General features: G+C 36.8%; 1 protein-coding gene across 1 annotated transcript in view; it reads right to left on the reverse strand.

Moving 5' to 3' along the window:
- The window catches only part of Ghr (growth hormone receptor), a 222,419-nt gene that overhangs the window by 119,325 nt on the left and 77,288 nt on the right, over positions 1–25,806 (reverse strand). Inside the window, exon 2 of the mRNA XM_051182481.1 lies at positions 4,349–4,429. Within this exon, the coding sequence (XP_051038438.1) occupies positions 4,349–4,429 (81 nt within the window). The remainder of the gene's footprint in view (positions 1–4,348; positions 4,430–25,806) is intronic.

Genomic DNA, 25,806 nt, shown 5'->3' on the forward strand with positions numbered 1-25,806 from the left:
ATCTGAGAAGCATATTTACAGAATGACATCTCTCATCAAGAGTGGGTAGATGTAAATATGTGAAAAATGAGCTTTGCCTATAGGTTTTACTAATAGGTATTGATATATATGTATATATGTGTATGTATGTATATGTATATGTATATATAAATCTACACACACACACACACATCATACCTAAATAGTACGCATGCAGTCTATAAATATCAGACATGTATAACTAATGTTCTATTGTGTGGCTAGCAATTTTGTTTTGATTGGCCTACTTACAATTTTGAGAATGGCTATCATTTGATGGATTTGGCATATAGTTTTTCTTTCTTTCCATACATTGTCAATTCTTCAAGGCCTGGCTGTAACGAGTAGTATTTTCCTCCTGCCGCTGGTCTTGTCCCGCCGTGCCAGCCCCAATTAACACACCTAGACTGTATTTGATGTAATTTTGTTGGCCAGGTACTATTTTCTTATTGGCTAGCTCTGTCTTAAGTATTAATCCATTTCTGTTAATCTAAGTACTTCCACGTGGTCTTATCTTACTGGAGAGAGAGGCTGTCGGCGTTCTGCTCTCTCTGTCTTCCATCTTGACTCCTCCTTACTACTTCCTCAAATCCTCCTTGTCTCCTAGTCCTGCCTATCTTGCTTTCCTATTGGCCAACAGTGCTTTATTCATTAACCAGTATGAGAAACATATTTACAGAATGACATCTCCCATCACCTGGCTAGTCCTATTTGAGCCCATGAAGCCTTTTGTCATCCATAGACTATATGTAATTTGACTGAAATCAACTAACTTAAGTACACTTTCAAAAGAAACAAATATAAACAGAGTGTTTATGACATTGTGCTTTGCCAAATGACTTCTCTCTTGTTACAAATGAAGTGCTTAGTAGATATTTGTTGATTTTTAAATGTATATTATAGAACTACTCCTTGTGTTGCTTATGCACTGAATATTGTATAACTTGGTAACTGAATGTACTGTTTTCTATGTTCTTTGCTGCTAGTATGTAGAATGGTTAGGGACATATACAGAGCCTGATATTTCAATTCTCCATATAATTACCTAATAATTAATTCATGAGGACTTAATATTCTAAAGTAGGAAGAGTCAAAGAAATGTCTATGCATTGAACTTGGTTAATTAATGATTCTAAGTTTATTTTGAGTTATTATGTTTGTCTTCATTATGAAAGCTGGACATTGAAGTGATAGTCCCTTGATCATTTCAAGAAAGTGTCCTAGCCAGGCTGAGCTTCTCTGCACAGAAAGGATTTGGTTACTTCTACCTGACACTGCTGTGAAACCCAAGGGAGTGCTGAGGAGCTGACTGGGTGATATACAAGGATAGATGACATACTTTATAAGAGGCACTTCTTATATCCATTAGACCTTTTTGGACACCTCTCACCTGCAATATTTCAGGTACAGCCAATGGATAGAGCAAACTGATAAAGACTTCTAAAAATGAGACAACTTTGACTATTCTTAATAATGGAATAAGAAATTCTGCATTAGGGTAAATGACTTGTATTGAGGAAGAGATATAGAGCCTCATATTAAGGATGAGTGAGAAAAAAAAATCCACATTATTACAACATTGTAACCAATACAATGATGGCACTGTTCAATGTCTAGTTCCTATTAAGTTTTCGACAGGGAAATTAAATTAATTTAAAAAATCCTCTTAGACCCAGCATATTTCTAATTGTGTATTTGCCCAAAAAAGTAAAAACCTGCTTAATGATTCAAAAGCCAGCATTCCCTTACCATACAGACCTGTCACCTTCACTGTAGCTCCCGGGAAGATCTTTTTTTTACAGGCAATTTCTTCATGATAATTGACTCAATAGTGACACATGTTGCACTGATCAAACTAAAGAATGAATTAAAAAACCATGTTTTCACTTAATTCCCGACCTTTATTTTTGGTTTGCTTTATATTTAAAGAGGGATATTGAAAATAAAAATAATTTGATCCAGATCTGGCAAAAAAAGGAACACATAATCCATGAATGTCATCTGAGATCATGATCCATGTTGTGTAGTGTGCTAAGTTTGGCTGAATCTATGAGGTAAGTGGAAGATAAACACACACACACACACACACACACACACACACACATACACACACACACACCAGTGTCTATGAGCATGCTTGAACTTGCTTGCCTATGTCCTCTTAGGCAATCAATATACTCTATTTTTAATCTCCAGGCTATTTTAAGAAAATTTTCTAGAATACTCAAATATTTTGATTTGATTAGCTTAAGAAGAAAGGGAAAAATCCTGCTAAATTATTTCATATATAGGACTAGTAAAATACATGATTTGTATTTACTATAAAATATTTTCTTACTGTTCTTTCTCAAAGCCAACAAGAAGCCAACACAAATTATTAAAAAGAAAATTAAGAAGCTGTTTTTAGAACTAGCCATTTTCCCACTTGGTGTAATAGACTTTATTCCTGTACTCACTGCAGCATTATTCACAGTGGTCATGACAGGAAATAGCACATGTTAATTCTGAAGAGCTTGCCACAATATGGACCTACAGGACATCAGTCTAAGTAAAATAGGTCAGCTCTATAAAGAACAATAAACACAACTGCATATTTGTGCAATTTTAAAAAGCAAAGCTAAATGTATACAGAGAACAGTGTTTACCAGATCCAGGTAGGGGGAAGTCATGGCAGACTATCATTTCTAGGTACAAAGAGGTAAATATGCAGTATTAACAAGTACAGTGATTAATGGACACTAAGAGAACTGTAGTTAAAGACAGATTATTATCTTCAGGATTTCTGCTATACAAATAGATCATGGCTTCTTTTGCCACAGAAAAAAATGGGTAGTTATGTGCGCCCCCCCCCACACACTTTGTAACATTGTATACCATAAAGATATACAATGAAATTTGTTTAAAATAAGCCATTAACCCTTTTTTGGCCTCTCCTCTTTATGAAGTTGAAGGTTGTTAAAATATTTAAGCTTTAGAATAGACCCTGGAAATTGTCTAGGTTGAAATATAATTTGAGCTCTAATGTCTTAGTCTGGGATGGCTTCTTCAACCTTTTAAAAAGATTCTTATCCTGTACTTTTCACTTCACAGGCTTTAAAATTCCTCAAGCCTTGCCCCATGGACTGAAAGTCACCTTAATGAAGAAAGGGGAGATTAAACTACCATGACTTTGGCACAGCAGAGGATCTGCGCTGTAATTCTTTGGCTCAGAACCAGGGTCTAAAAGCAGCCATGGGAAAAGCTGCTGAAGCAGAGCCAGTAATTCACCCATGTCTGCCTTGTATATTGTTGACATTATAATACAAGAAAGACCCCAAAATATTTCAAACAATTATGACTTCTTTTCTGTAAATATTTTGGAATCACCTTGATAAGTAAAATAGCACATCCTATCCTTTCCCCCTTCAAGGCTACTCTTGACACCATCAGCAGCTTACTACTGTGCATTTATTTTTGGTCACAAGGTCAGCAGGATATCTTAAGGCGTTAAGTCGCCCGTTAAACCTTGTTTTCCAACATGAGCTGGGTGTTGAGTAAGGGAGTCAGCGACTTGTTGAGCAACAACAGAGCCCAGTGTCACGGCTTGGCAAAAACGTATTGTTCCTGCCCTCTGGTGAAACTCAGGCAAAGAAAACTGCCAAGGGCTCAAGATATTCTTTGAAAAAGTCCTTCATCTCTTAGTGAGGACACTTTCTTTCCAGGCACACCCCCATACCCACTTTCATTATTCTACTTTGTTTTTGCTATGACATGTAAGTCTGAAAACATTGAGACTACCAGGGGGACATAAGAGAGAAGAGAACATATCATGACAGTCAAGGCAGCTCACAACTTCTGGGTGTCCTGTCACATAGCTCAGGTGTTTTCTTCCCTGTAACTCAGACAAATGGAAACTTGCAGAGAAGAGGGGGACAAACTCATTGGAAACCTGCAATTGCCCTTCCCAGAGAATATGATTACTAGGACTGTATTCCAAGCTCTGGAAATAGACTATGCTACGGTTAGTCACAGATGAACTGAACAATTAGTAGGTGATAATGCTTTGGTGTGATTTTAATATCTCCCTCAGATACCTGGCTTGTCTTTATAATAAATGTCCCAGCACACTACATAACATTGATGTCCAACGTGGAAACACCAGATACCAAAACTGAATACCATAGTCCTCCTTAAACTTCCTCAGAAAAGCCCTCCTGGTTTATGGCATTAAAGCTAAGACAAGTTCTCCACTTGCTGCTACTAAAAACGTAAGACATTTTCATTTGGATTTAACACAGCCCTGATTAGTTTCCTAATGCTACATATGAGAAAAGGTAAAAGCAGGACTCACCCCCATTTCCAGAAAATGCGTCGCTGGAGATTACCAGTGCCAAGGTTAAGAGCACCCACCAGCGATCCATAACTGTGAGACCTACAAATCAGAAAAAGTACAAGGTCAAGCAAAGCAGCAATAAACTGTGGTCATGATACAACATTCAAAGCCCAGTGAAGGCAGGAGCATGTTGACAGGAAAGGTGTAGAAGGAATCTTAGCAAGTCTTGCATTGTCTCAGACTTCGGTACTGTCATGTTTGTCATGAGGATATGCAGCAGGTTGGAATGACGTCTATGTCCCATGAGTGCTTGCCTCAGGGAGAACCATGGACAATACAGATTTTCAGGTCCTGACCAACAGGCCTGGCAGCAAATGACCCCCAAACACTGATTTAATAACAGGGCCCATGGAGTTCATTTTAATTTAATCTGAAAATAGAAAAAAAAATTGCCTAGTGCAGTGTTTTGGGAAAGACAAGACATAAAAGAAAAGAAAAAGATTAACACAATCCTTTATACTACTGACATTTCTTAAACAAGACTCCAAGGACCAAATAAGCTTAGTTTGTACAGAAAACACTGTGCTGATGAGCCATCCCAGGAGGGGTTAACTGGAAGGAATCTGAAAGGTGAGAAGTAACTTTTTCAAACATCAAAAAAGACCTGATAGGTTATGATTGTGTGCTCAGAAACACCCAGGATTATGTCCACCAAGAGCAATTGGTCCTGGTCTTTGTAGCCATTTAGAAGCCTATGTGTGACTGCACCTCAGCCCTTTAGTCTAATGAGTGAGGGACTGATTAACTTGTTCTGTCAACACATAACTTTATCTGAAGGAAATGCACTTTTTTGGAAAAAATAAACTATGCTACTTACGTCCAGGATTCTCTAGAGACAAGTCTGAACCGGTTGTAAAGGAACTCAGTACCCTACTCTTTTAGAATGATCACTGCCTTTGACAACTTTAAAGTTTAGTACCAGTATTTCATAAAACTGCCCTAATTACAAGTCACTCAGGCACACCTGGTCACCACTCCACTAGTTCTTCCAGGGCCTCTTGGAGCCTCATTTTTATCACGGTGCAAATGTCACAATACTGAAATAATTCTTCTTGCCTCCCTAATCATGCTGCAATGATGAGCAAGAATGTTTGCTTTCACGGTTCTATAGGTGTGGCTCTGAGGTAACAGCCATGGAATCCTGAAGAGTTATAAAATGCCAAATGTTTTACCTTTTCCTTTGTAGTGTTCTCAAAGTATTTTTACTTCACAAAGTACATCTCTATGAAAACTAAGTATTTCCTTGTGTCTGAATATATTTGCACACCTTCCTACAAGGAGTGACCCTCCCTGGCCAAACAGCACCCTTTGGAATCTTGGGTGGAACAAAATGTGACAGCTAACTGGAAGATTTTGAGCAAGTGGAATGTTATTAGGACCCTCATATTTTCATTTTTCAGTGGAAGGCTACAGGCTGATGGCTTAGCATCATATACTTCGCAAATGTGAATCACTAGTACTCTCTCTTTACTTCTAGGGATACAGGCCATGTAGTATTAGTTTTGGATTCTCTAGCAGAAACATATTAAGTGGCTAGACCAAGTAAAGTATGTAATAGACTGAAAATGCTATCATGTGGAGTTTTCTTTTACTTTCATTAACAAGAAGAAAGACTAAGAATGGAAAGAAGAAAGAAGAAAGAAAGGAAGAAAGAAAGACAGACATACAGACACTGAGTGTAGTGGTTTGAAAGCAAATGGCTCCCAAGTGGAGTGGCACTATTAGTTGTTGAAGTGGGTGTGGTCTTGGTGGAGGACATGTGTCACTGTGGGAGCAGGCTTTGCTCAAACTTCACTCAGTGTGACACTCAGATCACTTCCTGTGGCCTGCAAGATGTAGGACTCTCAGCTCCTACTCTGTTTTCCTGCACACCACTATGTTCTATCATGATACGGTACAGAACCTCTGAACTGTAAGTGAGCCACCCCAATTAAATGTTTTCCTTGTAAGAGTTGCAGTGGTCCCAGTGTCTCTCCACAGCAATATCAATGCTAAGACACCGAGAAAGCAGACTATACATTTTAATGGTGGTAATTTAACTAATTATCTTACAATATATGGTCCAGGTAGAGGCTCCTGCCATCTGCTTTCTTGATATCAGGCATGTTGGAAGTAAGTATATGAAAATTTTTGCATGAACTCTCAACTCCCAGCATGTTGAAAATAAGTATATGAAAATGTTTGCATTTCTTAGAAGATACCACTCCTGCTTTACAGATCTTCAGCATGCCAAAGAGGCCAGGCAGGTACCAGAAACATGTGAGGTTCAGATCATAAAACTCGTAGACAGACCTTCTCTGATCCTCAAACTTCTGCACTTCCTTCATTTTGAGGTACTAATGACTGAACCTCAGAAGCATTGCCACAGAATAACATTTTGCCTTAGTCCCCAGTGTTTTCTTCTCCTAGATAAGGAACTGGAGTTACTACAATGCTGTAATAATGCAGGCATATCTCCATACGATGTATTTTTATGTCACAAAACAAAACAAGCAAACCAAAAAATTAGCCCAGAGTATATTTTCACACTTCCATCATAGAAACAGGTGTATTTAAAGCTGTGATTCTCCCCAGTGGACGATCACAACACTTCATTGCCATCTGGAACATGCTGTGGAAGGACTGAACTTGTTACACTCTAAGCATAGGAACCAAGAGGTCAAAGAAACATTTAGTAGGAGCTAATAGCTTTATCTGCCTCTAGTCTCTACTCTCCTTTCATTGATGTTTCAGGAGATAATGTTTAGAGATCTTGTTAGCTTTGAGAACTTGTCCCTGTCAGCTTTGCAGAACTCCATGTGGCACCTCCTGGGTGACAGAATTCTTCTATACTAAGCTCTAGCTGAGATCATCTGTCTTGTTTGATGTCTACATGTATCTCTCTGGACTTGGAAGAAGACAAAGTTCTGTTGTCACACAGAGTTTGGAATTTTAATTTAATATGCCCATACTGTGCCAGATGCCAGAAAAAGAGACTCCCCTTCCTCAAGTCTTCTTTGTGCTAAAATGTCCATACTTACAATGATCCATTAACCTCAAGATAGAAGAGTTCATCCAAAGTACCCCTCTAAGAGGCATTTTAAAAAGATTTTTTTCATATATATATATATATATATATATGTATATATATATATATAAAATTTTTCTTATTTTACATATTGATCCCAGTTCCCTCTCCCTCCTTCCCTCCCTCCCTCCCTCCCTTTCATGCCACTGACTTCCCCTTCCATCCTGTTCCCCCCACTCCATTGGGAGGGTGATGTCTTCCAGGAGGGATCATCAAAATCTGTCAAGTTATTTGGAGTAGGGTCTAGGCCCTCCTCCCTGACTCTAGGCTATAAGGGAGTGTCCCTCCATGGGGAATGTGCTCCCAAAGTCCTTTTGTGCACCAGGGATACCTGTGCACCTGGTTCCACTGTCATAGGTCCCTTAGAATGCCCAGGCCTTCTGAGACCTAGGTTCAGGGGGTCTGAGTTGGTACAATGCTAGTTTCTCAGTTATCAGTCTGGGGTCCATGAGCTCCCCCTTGTTAAGGTCAGCTGTCTCTGTGGGTTTCTGTAGCCTGGTCTTGACCCCTTTTCTTATCATTCCTCCCTCTTTGTAACCTGATTTCAGGAGTTTGGCTCAGTGTTTAGTTGTGGGTGTCTGCTGTTTCCATCAGCTACTAGATGGGGGCTCTATGATGACATATAAGTTAGTTATCAATCTCATTATCAGGGAAGTGGATTTATGGTAGCCTTTCCCCTGTTGCTCAGACTGTTAGTTGGGGGTCATCCTTGTAGGTTTCTGGACATTTCTGTACAGTCAGTTTTCTCTTCAAACCTATAATGGCTCCCTCTATTATAGTATCTCTTATTTGCTCTCATCTATTCATCCCCTGGCACAATCTTCCTGGTACCTATGAGGCATTTATTAAGGGGAAGAATTTTTTTCAGAGGAATATAACAAATTTAATTTTTAGATTTTCAGTATTTTCCTAAGGAAAACAGCCTTATTTAAATTTTTATTCATTCTTTGGCTACACATTCCTGGCAAAGAAGAGGGAGAAAATGGGCTTCTTTTGTTTCATAATGGAAGTCACACCATTTCCACTCTGAATGCCTGAGTGCTTTCCTCTTTCCTTTAGGGAGAACCAGTTTAAAACTAGAATAATCCACCTGGTCTATTCTATTGACTGTCCAATAAAGAATGCTATCAAATTATACCTCCAGGCTTATGATACAGTGATCTTCATTCCGTGGCTATGAAATAGTAAACAGACACAAAAGAGACAGAAGCTAGATATGACATTTCTCCCCAACATATTATAACCAACTCCAAGCAAAGAAGGTCATAGGCTACATTACTTTAAATTAAAATGAGCAAGTATTGCTGGAATGATTGGTGGCTGCTGGTATTGTACAAGGCATTATAGAGATTAATGCAAAAGTTATCCAATGCATGGTTTGTAACTATAAGAACTGGGCAATAATTAAAACTGAGAAAACATGGAATCTACCTAAAAATGGAAAGTTAAAGTAGGAAAAAACAATCAGCTATTGAGTTAAGGGACTTAAAATTAGAACTAAATGATAGATAAGATTTTATGTCTAAGGAAAGTGAGACAAGCTATGGTAAACATGTGTAGGAATGATTTCTGAGGAAGTTTAGTAAATATTCTGAGACTAGTAAATAGAGATTGTTCTGCACATTTATAAGCAAAACTGGGTTATAAAGTTATGACAGGACTAAAGCAGAATTTTCAATTATGTAAATCAGTTTTGGTCTAGGAAACATTACAAAAAATGAATTTTCCTTGAGATAAAGTTGCTTCTCATGCTTTCTTAATTTAATTACAATGAGGTATACTGAAAAGATCTGTGGTGACCGGGTACAGGATAGACACATCTATGATAAAGGGTGGACTCACGCGTGAAAGTCTGTGCTACAGGCAGAAATCAAGATGATGGAAATCTAAGTTACTTAGGGGAAAAGAAAGCTACATGATTGGTGAATGATGCAGTCACAAGAGATCCAGAAATAGGGTAAAGTTCAAGGTATAAGAACAACGACCAAAGGGAAAGAAGCCATCATGAATGAGAGAATTGTATACAGGCAAGTACTAGGTAAATTTAACACAGGCTAGACTATTTTGTGAGAAACACCTATTATCATCAAAAGTAATATTAAAATGTGGATTAATGACATGGAAGGAAATCAGCAGTCACAGCTTTTTATAATTTAGCACACATAAAATGAACCATCCCCCTTAAACCACCTCTAACTTTTGTAAAGTTTTTTTAAAAAAAAAAAAAAAATTGGACAATGACCTCCTTAAGGTGTGATGTTAGCATATTAATATATGGGAAGAGCTGTGGATAGAGTTTGGCTTGGAGTACTGGTGAGCAAGTAGGAGAAACACCATGATGACAGCTGGATTAATCAGAAATAGTTGAGTTCCCTCAAACTCTCATTTTGCTAATTTTACTTTTTTGATATTAAAAAGAGTGGATTTTAAAAGTAACAATGAAATAGAATTGTTTATGTTGCACAGCAAAGATTTCAAGAGATAACCTAATAAATATGTGCTTCCTAGTGTTGGTGTGTACTACTAATGAAATGTTGCAAAATCAAATTAACTCAGTGTAGAAAAATGCAAAGGCTTATCCAAAATGATACCTCAAATCACATCTTCTAATTAGCACCAAGCATTTATTTGAATAGTTTGCATTCAGAGTTCCTGTTAGGACTTTTCTATGGTGGGGATAATTTGAAAACTGATCAGAAGTAAATGCTTTAAGTCAATTTATTTTCCTCCCATTAGTGAGCAAGGAAAAGTTTAGAGTTTTTTTTTTCCTGCACAATTAGAAAAATACTATTTGTGTGTGTGTGTGTGTGTGTGTGTGTGTGTGTGTGTGTGTGTGTGTGTGTGTGGTGTATGCTCATATACAAGCTATATAGCACATATCTATCTGTAAGGCAGGGGATAGTTGTGTGAAGTCAGTTCTCTCTTTCCTTATGTGTATTCTGGTCATTAAACTTGCATGGAGAGTGCTGTATTCACAGAGCCATCTACCAGCCCCTGGTATTTTATAAAAAATAACAATGGTATTGTTCAACATTGAGGACATGTTCTGAGAAAAAAAATGTTGTTAGGTGCCTTCGTCATTTGAAAACTGTAGAGTTTACTTAGACTAATCTAGATCTGGATGGTGTATAGCACACTGTGTGCCATGAATACATGATATCACACACACACACACACACACACACACACACACACACACACACAATATAGCCTAGGACATGATGAAGAAGAACCAGGAGATTAAAATAAATGAAAGAGACAATAATGTAATCAAAATGAAGTAAAAATGGTTCCTTTTGTTTTCCCAACTAGGTGTATACCCTAAACCAGTGGTAGAAAATATAGTGCTAAAGCAAATACATGAACTTGTGCCATAATTAGTTATCACCATCATTATCATATATTATTTGTGTACTGCAGTTAGCTTTACGTGACTGGAATGCAACAGGCTTATCTAACCCTAACCCTAGCCATTAGCCCTAACCCTAACCCTAATCATCACCAAAACATGAGCTATGTAGTTCACTATGTTATGAAGTCAAGTGGTGAAAAGAATTTCTTGTCCTCATTACAATGGAATGAGAACACTCTTAGGTATGGATCCTGATGTGGTCAGAGACACAGTTACATAGAACAAAACTGTAATTTAGTTAAGATTGCTCTTTTCTCTGGAATCCAGTGGGATTCCAGAATAGGAACATTAGTTATGACACTGTGAGGCACAAACAAAAAAGGCCCTGGGATAGTGGTCTATACACAGTAGAACTCATTTCTACCTAACAAATATTCTTGTGTTATTGTGTCCAAGATAACCAGCTTAAAGTTACTACCAGTCACAAGTGTCTACCAAGCATTTGAAATATGGCTAATGTGACTGGGAAATAAAATAATTTTATACTTCATTTTATCATTAATGATTGCTTTAATTAAGAATTTAAATATATTTGGAAAAGGTTGGAAGGCAAATACCCTTTTACACCTGCACATTTTATGATCTAAATTAAGATAATGAGTTTTGATAAAAATTTAGCAGCTAAGTTGAAATGTGTTTTGAAGTATAAACTACATACAGATTTTGAAAAATTGGTACAAAAATGGATATAGGCTATGTTAAATTTTAATCATGACTGAATATTTAATTTAGAACTTAGATCATTAAGTTAGCTAACATATATTACTATAACTGGCATTCACTTCTTATTTTCAAATGTGATTAGCTGAAAATGTAAAATATATGGTCTGCAATAGGCTTCTATTTGGCAACATACTAGTTAACACATTTTATGGTTCATATATTTGTATTTACACTAAGACATTAAGCTCATTTATTCTCACATTACACTAACAGCACATATTTTGTAACAAAACAATAAGCAATTCAAAATCTCTTTTAGTAATATAAGAATTCTGAGCATGTGGACAGAGATCCTCCCCAAATGCAGATCAACGGGAATCCAAGACTCACCAAAGTCTTTGGAGCTTTCTTGTGATGACATTTGTCCAAGGTTTTTCAGGGGGTTTGTAGAGTGAGTGTTACTTTTACTTCCATAAGTGTGACTATGCATAGTGTCTGCCTTTGAGTCACAGGCCATTGCTGTGAGGTGGCAAGCGCCTTATTACTGTCTCTTTGGAATTACAGAAAGACCATGACGCGCTTTTGCCAATCTCTGTGGTGTAAATACCCCTGCCAAAGCTGATTTTAGGTTACCAATATGAAGCCAGTAGAGGCTGGATCCAGCCCATCACTGGCATGGAAAAAGACTGTCGCTGGCTAGCTCTATGTTAAGTATCAGGTATAAAGATTAAAGAATCTGCTGACTTGAACACAAATGTAAGAGGGCTTCGAAGTAAACCCTGGACAGTTGATTTCATCTAATGACATCTGATCCTCTGTCAGCATATCCTGTTTAGTTAAAAATCACTCTGGGATACAAACTCATGTCTATAGACATTATCACAGCCATCTCACCTTGAACCTATTTATCAAGTGTATGAGCTAAGTGAAGATGCTCTCCAGTCAGAGAAAGCTAGGTTCATATCCAGATTTTACTCTCTTTATTAAGCATGAAGACTTACACACACACAAGCACACACACACACACAAAACAAACAAACAAAAAACAAAACAAAACAAAAAACAAAAACAAAAAACCCCTCAGAATTAGATGGAATGACTTATTCAGATCATTTTTTTTTTCATTCTTCAATAAACGTATTATTATTTGAGTTCTGAGAATAGTGCCACATTGTTCCCATGGACAAGACTGAGCATGAGACCTTAATTCATATACTATTTGAAAGTGAAGACTGTATGGGTGGTACATCACACAAGGGTGCAAAGAAGGGAAAGCCCACACTTATGTAACCTGTTTCCTGGGATTATGCAGGAATGTTCTCTGTTTGTGTTTATGTGTATAGGGAATTTAACACTCTTATACAGAAGGTCAGTTATGTGGGAACTATCCAAGGTGTTTGTTATGTTATTTGCATAAATCTTCTGGTGTTACAGGGCTCAGACCATTTGTTTTGTTAAGTATAGATTTTCAGAGATAAAGTCTAACAATATGACCGGTGGTGGCTTGTGCTGGGGACGTTTCCTAGAAGAACACAGAGGAGGTGGGGCCTCCTCTTCCCTTATGGATTTAAAGCAGAAAAAACATTTTGGCAAATAGGCATTTGGAGCTCTTCCTATGGGGATGTGCATGGCTATCCTCTTCAGAGTGAGGGTTTCCATGCTGTATACTGTCTGGAACATTCTACTTAAAGTCAGCAGGGTGCACTTAGCACTTCCCAGCAAACTGCCCATAAGGGGTTCTCCTCTGGACTCAAGAGTCTAGAACAATAGTTCTCAATCTGTGGGTCACATCCCTTGCTGGGGTGGGGAAGTTGAATGACTCTCATAAGGTTCCCATATCAGATATTCTGCATATTTACACTACGATTCATAACAGTAGTAAAATTACAGTTGTTAAATAGCAACAAAAATAATTTATGGTTTTTGGAGGGGGTTACCACAACATGAAGAACTGCATTAAAGGGTTGCAAAATGAGGGTGTTGAAAATTATTGGTCTAGAGGGTCTTCACCTCACCCAGCCAACTTACTTGGTACATTCATGGATTCATAATGCAGGCATGATTCCATGAAGAGAAAAATCAATTCTGTTGTGTTGATTTGAATAGTGTACCCCTACCATAGAACATTTCCTTGATCAAGCCATTTTTTATTAATCTGAATCAGAACTTGAAAAATAAAGTCCCTTATTAGCTTACTGGTTTCTCTTTTCTCCATAAGTAATTCCTTTAAAATTCTGATATATATATATATATATTTGAGATTAATATAATTTCTCCCTTCCCTTTCTGACCCCCAAACCCTCCCATATGCCTACCCCTCCTTGCTCTCTTTCAAGTTCATGGCCTCTTATGTTCATTAATTGTTATTACATGTGTCCATGAATATGTGTATAAATATATACATACATACATACATATATATGTATGTATGTATGTATATTCCTAAATACAACCTGCTCAGTCTGTACAATGTTACCTGTGTGTATATTTTGGGGGTTGATCATTGGTTTGGGATAATCAGTTGGTATGCTCTTTCCCAGAGAAGACTATTTCCCCAGCTCTTCCCAGTCCTAACTGTTTGTAGTTCTTTGTCTATGGTAGATGATTATTAATGACTCTGTTAGAACGTAGAGAACATGGAGAATACTATTTAAGTAACTTTAAAGATATTGAAATTTCTTTTCCATTCTGAGACATAAACATTTTTTTGTTTCCACTCAAGGAAGCAGATGTTAATAGACTATGGGAGGCAGCTTCTCACTGAATGATATCTCCGAACACAAGCACTCCCTGTGTTGATGAGATAGCTATCCAACAGGGAGTGATTTAATAAATCAAATGTCCCAAATGCCTTTAAATCTTCAAGGAATGCACGCGTCTCCACCTCTTTTGGCACAATATCAGATATGGCATATCAGTTTCTCCAAAACAGAATTATTTTGGTAACATTTGAAATTAAATGTATTGTTTTAATCACCTTTCCTGGGTAGAGTTATCCTTTTCTGGTAAGCCAATTGGGAGTAAACAAATTAAGAGTGAGGCAATGAGACCCTTTAGAAAGCATTGTGAGAGGAGTCAGCAATGCCACACATGCTTCAGTGCCGGCACAGCATTACTTAAAAAGGTGACTTGGGTGGTCATTCAAAAGGGAACCTTGATTGCCTTCCCGAAGTAGCAAACCATGATTTTGTGACAAGCCAAGTTTTCCTTTTTCACACAGACTCTGCAAGTGTTGTACACTCACTTGATAACACAGGGTCATCACCCTACCTCCTTTAAGGCTATACATAAAAATAGGAAGAAAATGTTTTGGACAGACTGACTGGATGCCATTGAGATAGAAAACACGGGCAGATCAATGTCACATCTCATCACTAGGAAGTTTGCCACATGCTAATCACTTCACTCTTCAGGGTCACAAGCTCTTGAACTTAGACCATCTTTGTTAATGGCTGCCCTAACAACTGTGCTTTGGAAGAGTCTATTATAGTGATTCTCAACTTGTAGGTCTTGTTCTCTTTGGTGGTTTCATATAAGATATTCACATATTAGATATTTACATTATGATTCATAACAGTAGAAAAATACAGTTAAGAAGTAGCAATGAAATAATTTTATGGTTGGGGGTAGCACAACATGAGCAACTGTATAAAGGGTCATAACATTAGGAAAGATGAGAACCACTAGTCAAACATTCAAAAAAGAAAGAACTGGATAACATTAATTTTAATAATATACATTTTCAATAAAATCAATGTAGTCTAGTTAACTCACATGTAAAAACATCACATGGCTAGATTAAGCTAGGCACTCAAACCCTTGCCCTGTCCAAAGCTCTATGAATCTCATGAATAATGACCACTCAGAACAAATGGAGCTTTGCTCCGGAGTTTACATTTTCACTATTGATTATAAGCTGGTTGCTTATTATCACAAAATTAAATAAAAATTTAAAGAGGATGGAGTTGAAGCTAAAATAAACAAACAACAAAAAGTAGTTTTATGTCCTCTTTCATGACTCCTGTGTCCATCTGTCCTTCCTCGTCGTCTTATCCTCGTCAGCCTCGTCAGTATATTTTATACTGTAACCACATGGATGTTTGCATGGACATATGTATACATGATAGGTTAGGATCTGCATATGAGGAAGATTAGGTAGGTTCCTTTCTTTCTGAGTTTGGGTCACCTCACTTAAAATTATACTTTCCAAGCCCATTGATTTTCCTGCAGATTTACGTGATTTCATTTTTTTCTCACAGATGAAAGAGATTCCATTTTGTATATGTGTCACATTGTTATTGGTCATTCACTATTTCTATATATAAGTTGGTTCCATTTTCTTGCTGTCATAGACAGAATAGCAATAAACATGGATATGGAAATAATTACCGAAGATATGTAGTCCTCTGAATTTTTGCCCAGAAGTTGAATGGCTAAAGCATATGGTAGTTCTCTCTCTCCCCCTAACTTTTCCCTTCTTTCTTCTTTCAGTTTTAGTTTTCAGAGATGAAGTTTCAAGTAGCACAGCCTGTCCTAGAGCTTGCCATATAGCCAGGCAAAGCTGTCTTAGAACTTGAGTCTCTGGCCTCTATGTCCAGCTCATAGTGGATATTTCATTAATCTTCTGTGTCAAATGGTGGAAATAGTAATATAAAATTAAAAATCAAAATTATCATTCTATGAAATGGCAAGACAAATTACACTGGAAGAGATGAAATCACTCAGGCAGTATTTCAAAATGTCACTGATGAACTAGGCAGGCCAAATGCTGATGAGAATCCTTCAAGATCTCCTAACTTTTCTGATAAATGTTGACTGATTTAGGTACTGCTGGTGTCAAGGGACTTTGTAGGTATAACTAAGATGACTAATCAACAGATTTGAAAATCAGAAGATTATTATAGGAGCCCATAAAAGCAGAAGAGGAAGTTAGTCATTGCAATGAGAGAGGGTCAGAGGATTTAAGAATTTGAGAGGGACTTTATCTGCCTTTGCTGGAGGAAGAGCTTGTGGTGCAGTCCAAACTCCCACTGGCAGCACAAACTGGCTTCTGGCTGTCTACCAACAAGGAAACTGAAACACACTCTGATAGGAGCAAGGACCTGAAACCTGTCAGCAATTCTAGTGAGCTTGGAAGGAGCTTCCAGAGGATAACCCTGTCCTTAGGATACTTTCATTCCATCCCACCCTATGAACTCTAAGCAGAGAATCTACAGTGTGCCTAGGTATCTACAAAATTGTGAAGTAATAAGTGGGTGTTTTAAGCCACTATGCTTACAGTAATCTGCTACAGAAGCACTGGAAAATTAAGACAGGCCCTAAAAGTCCAGAACTGAGCCCCAGGCAGACTCCCTTGGTTAAAAAGACAATAAATGATTCAGTCTTATCTGTATATAGATATTTGGGCCCAACAGGGACTTTGGTAATAATATATACTGATAATTGTTATGAACTATAGCAAACAATTTATTGTGTTGTCTCCTACAATTTTCTGGGATAGAAAGATTTTGTCCTGAAAAGTACAATGACCCAATGCAGATAGCTGCAATGTTCTCTCATACATTAAGGTCATTAATTTTCCTATATTTCAACTCTATAATCACCAAGTCATCTTCTGATTCTCATCATATTTTCCGAGTTCACTTTAAAAACACAAAAACTAATTCAGTAGTCAACTGAAAAAGGATTTATTCATAGTGCAGTGAGGAACAAAAAACAACAGGGTTTTATTCAGAAGCGTCCATCTTTTCTCTTGACTTTGGCTTATATAAATCAGGCCCAGGAGTCTGACTGCCTCTGGGCCACATAGCAAAATTTATTTTTTGAACCCATTAATCTGCATGAGATTATGAAAGAGAAAATATGTTGTCTTCATGAGTTTGTTAGCCTTCCTTTTCTATTTTAATTCAAGGCCAAACTTGGGAATTAAAATCTGGAATATATCTGTTGGAAAGTGAATCAAAATCAAGGATGAAACCTACCACTGACTGGGGCATGGGTAAGATAAGCACAGAGTCTGCAGTGATGCTCAGTCTATCTTGGTGTCACATGGTGCAAATCTTAGCTCATGGGGGCTTGTTTCTCAATCTCCTGAATTAAAAATTTAATTCCAAGGAGATTTATGTTTACTTTCTGAGGAGCCTACCACAGTGCTTCCCAGGAAATTATAATTAAATGACCTTGCTGTGTTTCTTCTGAATCACATAGATGTTGGAGGAGAACGGAAGCAACAGGTTGAACCAAACTGTGACCCACCACTATTCTATCTATCCATTGTCTATCTGTCTATCTACCCGGGAGTCCAAGGGATGGGTATTCAAAATGCCACCGAGTAAAATTTGTAATTCTGCAAGTTGTCTAACAGAAATAAACCATCCCTCTTACTTTCAAATTAAAGTGATTTGAACAGAATTGTCACATTTCAGCCACTTCCCATGAGGTTATGGGTGAAAACTTTGCATTTAAGTGAAGAAGCAGATTGGTACTACTGTTCTGGACGGCAGAAGTGGCACAAAGTTAGCAGTCATTTCTGCATGACCGAACAATTTTTTAAAATGAAATCCTTTTCTTCATTGCAACTGAGGGCAGGTTTGACAAATGTTGGTAATTAGAAATTTCGTCTCCTTCAGAAGTTCTCAGACAAATTTCCACATGTGGTACTACTGGGTTAATATAGTAAAGATTATATGAAGGAAGTGAATCATTTGGAAATTTGTAACAGCTAAATATGTCTTATCATTGGATTTTCATTAAGTTTCTAAAGACAAAAGAAGGAGGAGGAGGAGGAGAAGAAGAAGCAACTCTATAAGAAATCTTCAGAAAATGATTTAAACAACAGGAAGACCCAAAGGGAGACATTTCAGACACTGGCAAGCAGTATAACTGGACAATTGTAGACATCTGAAATAACTCCTACCTGAACTGGAGTTGTCTCCTGAATATCTTCAATAATACAAGTTTTCTGATCTGTAAACAATAATGTTCCAGTGCAGACACAGTTTGCAGGTGTCTCTAGGGCCTTTTGGCCATTCAGTTTTCCCTATTTCAGTTGAGTTCTAGAGTCAACCTCTGATTCTTATCTTATTTGCTGAGTTTATTTAAAAAAAAACAAAAAACAAAAAACAAAAAACAAAAAAAAACTAACACCTGGCCCAAATCCTCATCTAATGGACAAGTAAGTTCTACTTAGTAAGTTCAGGTTCACCCAGCTACCTGAGCTGAACACTGATTTCTCTATTTATTCTCACATTTAATTTAGCAATGGGAAAGGTGATTTTTAACTCTGGCTTGTCTCTGTAATATAGTGCTTTCTCCAGCCCCCCCATCCTAGCCCATTACCTCATCTCTTCTCTGGATTTTCAACAACCTCTCTCATGGTCTGCCTTCTTTTGCTTTCAATGTTTCTGCTAGACAAGTCACACTTCAAAATCACATTCAAATACCATTCTCCTTATTATGTTGCCTGTACCATCTCCATGAGTTAACCAATAACTATTTTATGCCTATACGGATTTATTTTGGGGATGGGATATTTAGAGACAAAAAATTCTCTATATTGCTTTAGAGCCTCTCCTGGAACTCACTCAGTAGACCAAGCTGGCCTTGAACTCACAGACATCCTCCTGTGTCTGCCTGCCACGTTCTGTGATTAAAGGTGTGTGCCACCACCACCCAGCTGCCTATACAATTTTAACTTCTATTATATGCCACAAAACCCAAGACAATGGAATCGTGTGGAATTGATGAGGTCAGCTTTCCCATTGGTACCTTATTCTCAGTCCCCTCAGAATACACAACCAATCTCTACTCTGTTTCTACAGGAAAGACAAACAGAAAAAAATATCAAGAGAATAAAAAGTAAAGAAGAATTGATGAGGTTGTATAAATGGCTTTCTACTTCTTTTTCATCAGCAACATGAATAATGAAACTAAATTAGATAATGTAAGATTCAACATGTTTGATGATAAAAAGCTTTGCTAATTTCTGTCAATCACGGTGTCTTAGAGGTCAAGGTAAGTCATGATGAGGCCCAAGAAAGCTACTGGGGAGGCAGAATGGAGTACAGGACCTGAAGGAGGAGTGGAATAACAAGTAACACTTCAGGGTACCAGTACCTATCTACAGATATGGTGAGAGAGGTGCAGAGTGGTAGGATAGATCAAAGAAGGATACAGAAATATCTAGGTAAAGGAGTAATCAGTGAAGTGGAACAACAACAACAACAACAACAACAAAGAAGTTCAAGCTTAGCTAGGTCAGAAATTTATTTTTAAAAATGCAAAAGCAAACAGGGTGAGTGGAGGAGTTCTGACGTGACCGCTAGGGAATTTTAATCAAAGTTAACTAGACAGGAATATGAACCAATAGTCTTGTAGATATTTTCAAAATCAAGACTGGATCTTATTATAATTTCCTTCAGAATTTATATCAAGAATATTTCCAATTTTGTTCTTCATTAATTTACCTTTGCAAGAAGATATCAAAGATTTAGTTAACATCTGGTAGAGAAGCTAGAGTTGAAGGTAGAATTCCAAAGGTGTTTGTTGGTCATTGCATGGTATGTCTTGGTCTGTAGCTTCTAGGAGTTGTTGCTTGGGTATATAAATCTCTGAAAAATCTCTATGAATTAATAATCCTCTATTTTGTGGTCTCTCCCACACTTTTGGCCACATCTGATACCAGATGATTGCTTCATCTAATGCAGCTGCTGACCTATGCCCAGAACATCAATTTTAGGTGCTTCCAACTGAAATGAAGGCCAATCTGTGATGACATCTAGTTGAGGTCACAAGATCATTTAAGAAGAGTTGAATGTTAGAACCCAAGGCAGACTGTGCTTTTCATCTAGGTAGATGGAATACAATAATTGGGTAATTTCAATCTGGCACTCTAACATTCATCATAACAGTGTCTTTAACTAGAAGTGTCCTATGTATTGTTTTCTTTCATCATCTTAACCCACCAAAGTTACTGACAATCAAAGAATATTTAATTGAAAAGGAGCATGCACTTAAATATGTTTTTGTTTGTTTTAGCTCTTTATTTTTGAGGAATTTTTTCCAAGAAAGAATTTGTTAGGAGCCCATGATGACCTTGAACTCTTATCCTCTTGCTTCAGCCTTTAGTTGCTGGGTGTTGTGATAATAGATGTCCATATTTATGCTTTGTTTGTTGGATGGTTTTTATTTACTTTATGATTGACCTCTCTCAGATGAAAAAGGTCATGAATCAAGAGAAGTTATAAATTACCAAATATTTAGCAAATTAAATATGTGAGCAATACAGAATGCAAAAGGATGACTTCCCAGATCTTGAATTATGCCATAGTTCTTGTATCTACTCATGGAGTTGGAACAATCATGGTTCCCAATAAGTATGGTTTGAATAACTCCACACACAAGACTGTGAGTAGAATAATCCATTGTGTGAACAATAGTCCTGTTCACACTATTACCACAAGAAGATGTTTGTGATCCATAATCATTGGTAGAAATTAGTGTGATGGTTATTAGATCTATTTCTATAGCTAGATTTTTGAAGTAGGTATGAAATGAACCATTTTGTGACATGCAATATATACAAACTCCTTTAGGATAAGAAAGCCTAGACAAAGCATTCATTTGGATAATTAAGAATGACTAACATTGAGAATTTCAGTGATTTTTCTGTCATTAATTTCCTTTGAAATTATGTGTTGAACACACAGAAACAGCAAGGTGGATGCCCCTAAGACACATTTGTAAAACAAAACGGAGGTTCCCATAAATAACTGTCTCCATAGTTTGTGCTATATGACAAGTATAGGTCTTATCTAGAGGCTGGCTTTCTGTACCCTCTTTGCACATTTCATCTCTCCAAGTTGTTGTTTCAGTTAATTTTGAATCTATTACCTTCTCTATTATATTGTCTTTTCGATTAGAAATGCCCAAGTCCTAGCCACCACTCTAATTTAGACTTGAATGCTTTCCTAACTCTTTACAATTCATTACAATTCATGAACACACACATACACACACACACATACACACACACACACACACACACACACACGAAACAGTTATATCTTCTGAATAAACATATAAATGACTTTATCCATAAGATTAATGCAACAATCTGTAACATGATCTAAGTACAAGTTACTAGTTGCCAATCTTATGTACACTTTCTACTTTGAATTAACAATAGAAACTAGTAAAAGACATTTCACAGAAAACCTTGTAGATAACCATAGTCATATGACTATATCCTGGCTATCATGTTGTTAGTAGAAGTGGCATGTAATTTGGGGGAATGAGCATCCCCTTTGCTTCTCCTATTGGATTGGATGTTCTTTGATCCTGGAGAATGATGATAACTGTGCAGATCTGGCTCTTCTGAATGTATCACTGAAAGGGAATCTTTTTTTCCTTTCTTTACAGATACCAGTATGCAACAAAGGGGATGTTACTAAGATATTAATAGAAAAAGAATGCACATAAGTGTATAATGTCTACATCCACCTTTTTAAAAATAAATCTTCAAAAATACCTTCTCCTTTTTCAAGAGAGTGATAAATCCTATTACAATGATGAAGCCAGATGTATTTAGAATACTTAGACCTTGTCAGTAGTTTTATTGGGGGAAATTATTGGGCTTGGCAGAGGCAAAGTCCTTGTTAGATAAGAATATTACTTTGGCCTTATAAAGAAAATAAATGACATTTTGTCCCATGTTACCACAAACCAAAATTTCAAATTTCAAACCACCAGGGAACTCATCAAATTAAAAAAGTGTTATGGACAGGAGAATAGAGTGGACATGTAGAAAATGAGCCTGGACTGTCCCTCTCTGAACTTCTATACTGGATCCGCACAAACCACTTGAAAATGAAGCACTGTACCCTGAGATAATGTGAGGAGGGTAAAGTGAGAACTTCTTCAAACAGAATTGTAGACATGTGCACTTTGTGTTTCCTTCAAGATGATGAGCTAAATCAAGACTTTCACTTATACAGAGTCAGTTTTGATTTCCTATCCTTATAAATGCACAATACTTGATTACATGGAAATCCAATAAGCATGTGTGCATGTATGTTGAGAGATGAGGGAAAGTGAGGAAGAGATGGGATCATCCAATAAAATTTGTAAAGAAAATGAAAAAATAGGGCTCTCTATATAATGACTTCCCTTCTTTGATTTTTGTTTCATTTATGTTCGAATCTCCTAGGTACTTTCCAGATATATTGTCTCCACTTTTTGTCTAGAAAATGATTTGTAAGAATCTCCTAAGAATTTTAATCCCCTTTCCCCCTAGAAAAGACCATTTGTTCTTTATTAATTCAAATGAAATCAGTCCAGCTTTATCAGTATTACTTGAATATGCTGAGAATGAATTTATTATATCAAAGGCTGATTAACAAGGGGTTCAACATAACAGATACTGGGTCAGTTATGTAAGGAGTAGGTTTTTCCACCTGCCCATTGTCTTGTCCTGCTGCCACACCAGCCCCAATTAATACACAGAGACTCTGTATTTGATATAATGCTGTTGACCAGTAACTTGTTTCTTATCGGCTAGCTAGCTCTGTCTTAAGTATTAACCCATTTCTGTTAATCTAATATTTCCACGTGCTTTCATCTTACTGGGGAATGGGCTGGCATTGTGCTCTCCCCTGTTTCTCCATCTTGACTCCTCCTTATTACTTCCTATTTCTTCCTTGTCTCCTAGTCCCTCCTATCTTTCTTTCCTATTGGCCAACAGTGCTTTATTCATTACCAGTATGAGAAACATATACAGAATGATATCTCCCATCATCTCCTCTTTCTGTCTAAATAAAAAGAAGAGTTTTAACTTTAACATAGCAAAATATATAACACCACAGTTATCAAGTAAGAATCACAGTTAACAATATTTAGTCCATTAACATTTAGCAAGATTAAAAGAAATTGTTCTATCATCTATCCTATATTTGTGAGTCTAAACATCCCATCTGCTTGCATAAGTTACAAGGGACATGGGGAGAAGACTTAACAGCACACAATATCCCTGAAGGATCCATCATGGGCTGGTGTTGAGAGATGGAGGAGATCTGTATTTTACCGAAAAGTCGTCATTATATGGTAGAGGAAGATAGAGTATCTCCCATTCATACTTCATTGTAAAGGAAACTAAGGACATAGAATTTAATGACCATATTAATCAATATTTCATAATGTATTGACTATTGGCCATTTAGGGAATGATTTTTCAACTGTAAGCCACAACCCATCTTTCAGCTATGAAATCAATTCAAAGAGTTAATGCCAGCATATTTTCTCTTCATGTGCTTAAACAAATGGAATAGAACAGTAAGTTTCTTCACATGAAAACTTGATGTCTATTTAGACTCTTTATGCTTTCTTGTTATGGGATAACAATTTAAAAAAATTGTAGGTCCACTGATATAGTTGTCAGGATTTCAATAACATGACAAATATCGTAGTGAACATCTCTGAGGTGATGGAGGATGGAATTTTGGTGTGTTTGTACTTATTCTCTAATGGTTGGTTTTCAGAAGCATTGACACTGCACATTTATTGTGAAACATCTAACATCACAAATGTTTTCCAGCTTCCCATTTCAGTTGCTTACTTATAATCCCTTTATTTAGCTATTCTTCTCTTTAAAAGAGGAAAGAACAAACTGAGATTGGGTACCTTAGCAACAACAGTTCTTTGCTGAATGTGTTTAGCTTGTGCAAAACAAACAGTGTGAGTGTACAACAGGTTTAGCGCTAAAACCACCACATATAAATTGCATCAGTTACATAGAGAATATTATAATCCTGTTACTTATCCCTGAAAATGAAACAGTTTTTGTTTTAAATTCTTTTATGTTGTGGTGCTGTCTCTAGTTTAGAGCAAAGAGGTGGAGTTCGCAGGTAGGAAATGGGCAGATAGAAAGAAACCAGTTGCCAGTCTAGGTTATAGCCATAGCTGTTCTTGCTTCTGGAACTAAACTGGTAGTGTGATTATTTTGTGAAAATGATAATGAGAAGGAGAAGAATAACTGCTCAATCATCAGCCACAATGGCATCAATTCCTTGTATCACAGGACAGTGAAAATTAGACCCTAATCCCTTTTCAGGACCAACTGGGGATGGTAAGTGTGTTTTTTAAATTAGTGACACCAAATCAGAACAACAACATCTGTCTCTGTTGTCTAACCCTCACGTGTCAGTTTTTGTTCCACCTTACTATATTTTATCATTTCCCCTTAGAATCCTGTTCTTTTCTATTGAGAGACAAAGAAGAAGTGGATCTGCATAGGAATCCAGGAGTAGAGGGAGGGAAACCACAATTGGAATATAGTAGGTGAAAAAAGAATCCAATTTCAATAAAAGGAAAAAAGATTTAAAAAGGTTGAAGATAAACAAAAGTAATTAGTGGCTACATATATGTTGATTTCAATATGCCTGGTCTACAGGAAGTATGTAGTAAAGCATAGAAAAATAAATCTATTAAAACTGGACATACCTACATTCATGTGGTCCTTTTTAATCTTCAAACAGAAAGATAATATTTCAACAGACTACTAAAACTAGAAAATATCTTTGACATTTATGCTGGTGTGTACTAACATGCATAAATTTCTTACATAATAAATGAAGAGAATACTTTGATATATTAACGTTTCTTTCTTGTGATGACAGAAATTTGGCAGCTCACACTCACTACCCTCTTACACACCAAGTGTCTCAACTAACCACTGGCCTTTTCTTATAAGTCGGGTAATCTGTATCCATTTAATAAAATAATAATAATGTTTTCCTGTGTGCAATACAAAACCATGGAACAATGGAATGTTTATTTTGGCTCAGAGACTACGTACAAAGTTCCTGTCTAATTTCTGCACCATAAAATCCAGCTCATAAATTAGTAACACCCAAAAGTCAAGCAGAGGAAATCCACAACTTTAGCCTTTCTGTTGGCCAAAATCTGAAATTTAGAGAACACAATAAGTGTCTCAAAATTATTTTTAAATTAGCTAATAGAATCCACAAATGTATCAAACCTTTTTCTCCAAACTATTTTCAAAACCTGCTCTGGTTTATTGCCATAGGTCTAATTTATACATTGTTTGTTTTGTGTAATTAGAACCTCAACCAGCAAGTATCCTTTTTTTTTTTTTCTAAAATGCAAAATGGTTGTTTCTTCTCTTCTTTCCTAAATAGTTGTTTCGAGGAAAGAAAAAGAAACTAAACTAATTCAACATCGGCCTAAGATGTAAGAAAAGCACGTGTCAAGAGCATCTTC

Source organism: Phodopus roborovskii, unplaced genomic scaffold (assembly GCF_943737965.1).
Source record: "Phodopus roborovskii unplaced genomic scaffold, PHOROB, whole genome shotgun sequence".
NCBI lineage: Eukaryota > Metazoa > Chordata > Mammalia > Rodentia > Cricetidae > Phodopus > Phodopus roborovskii.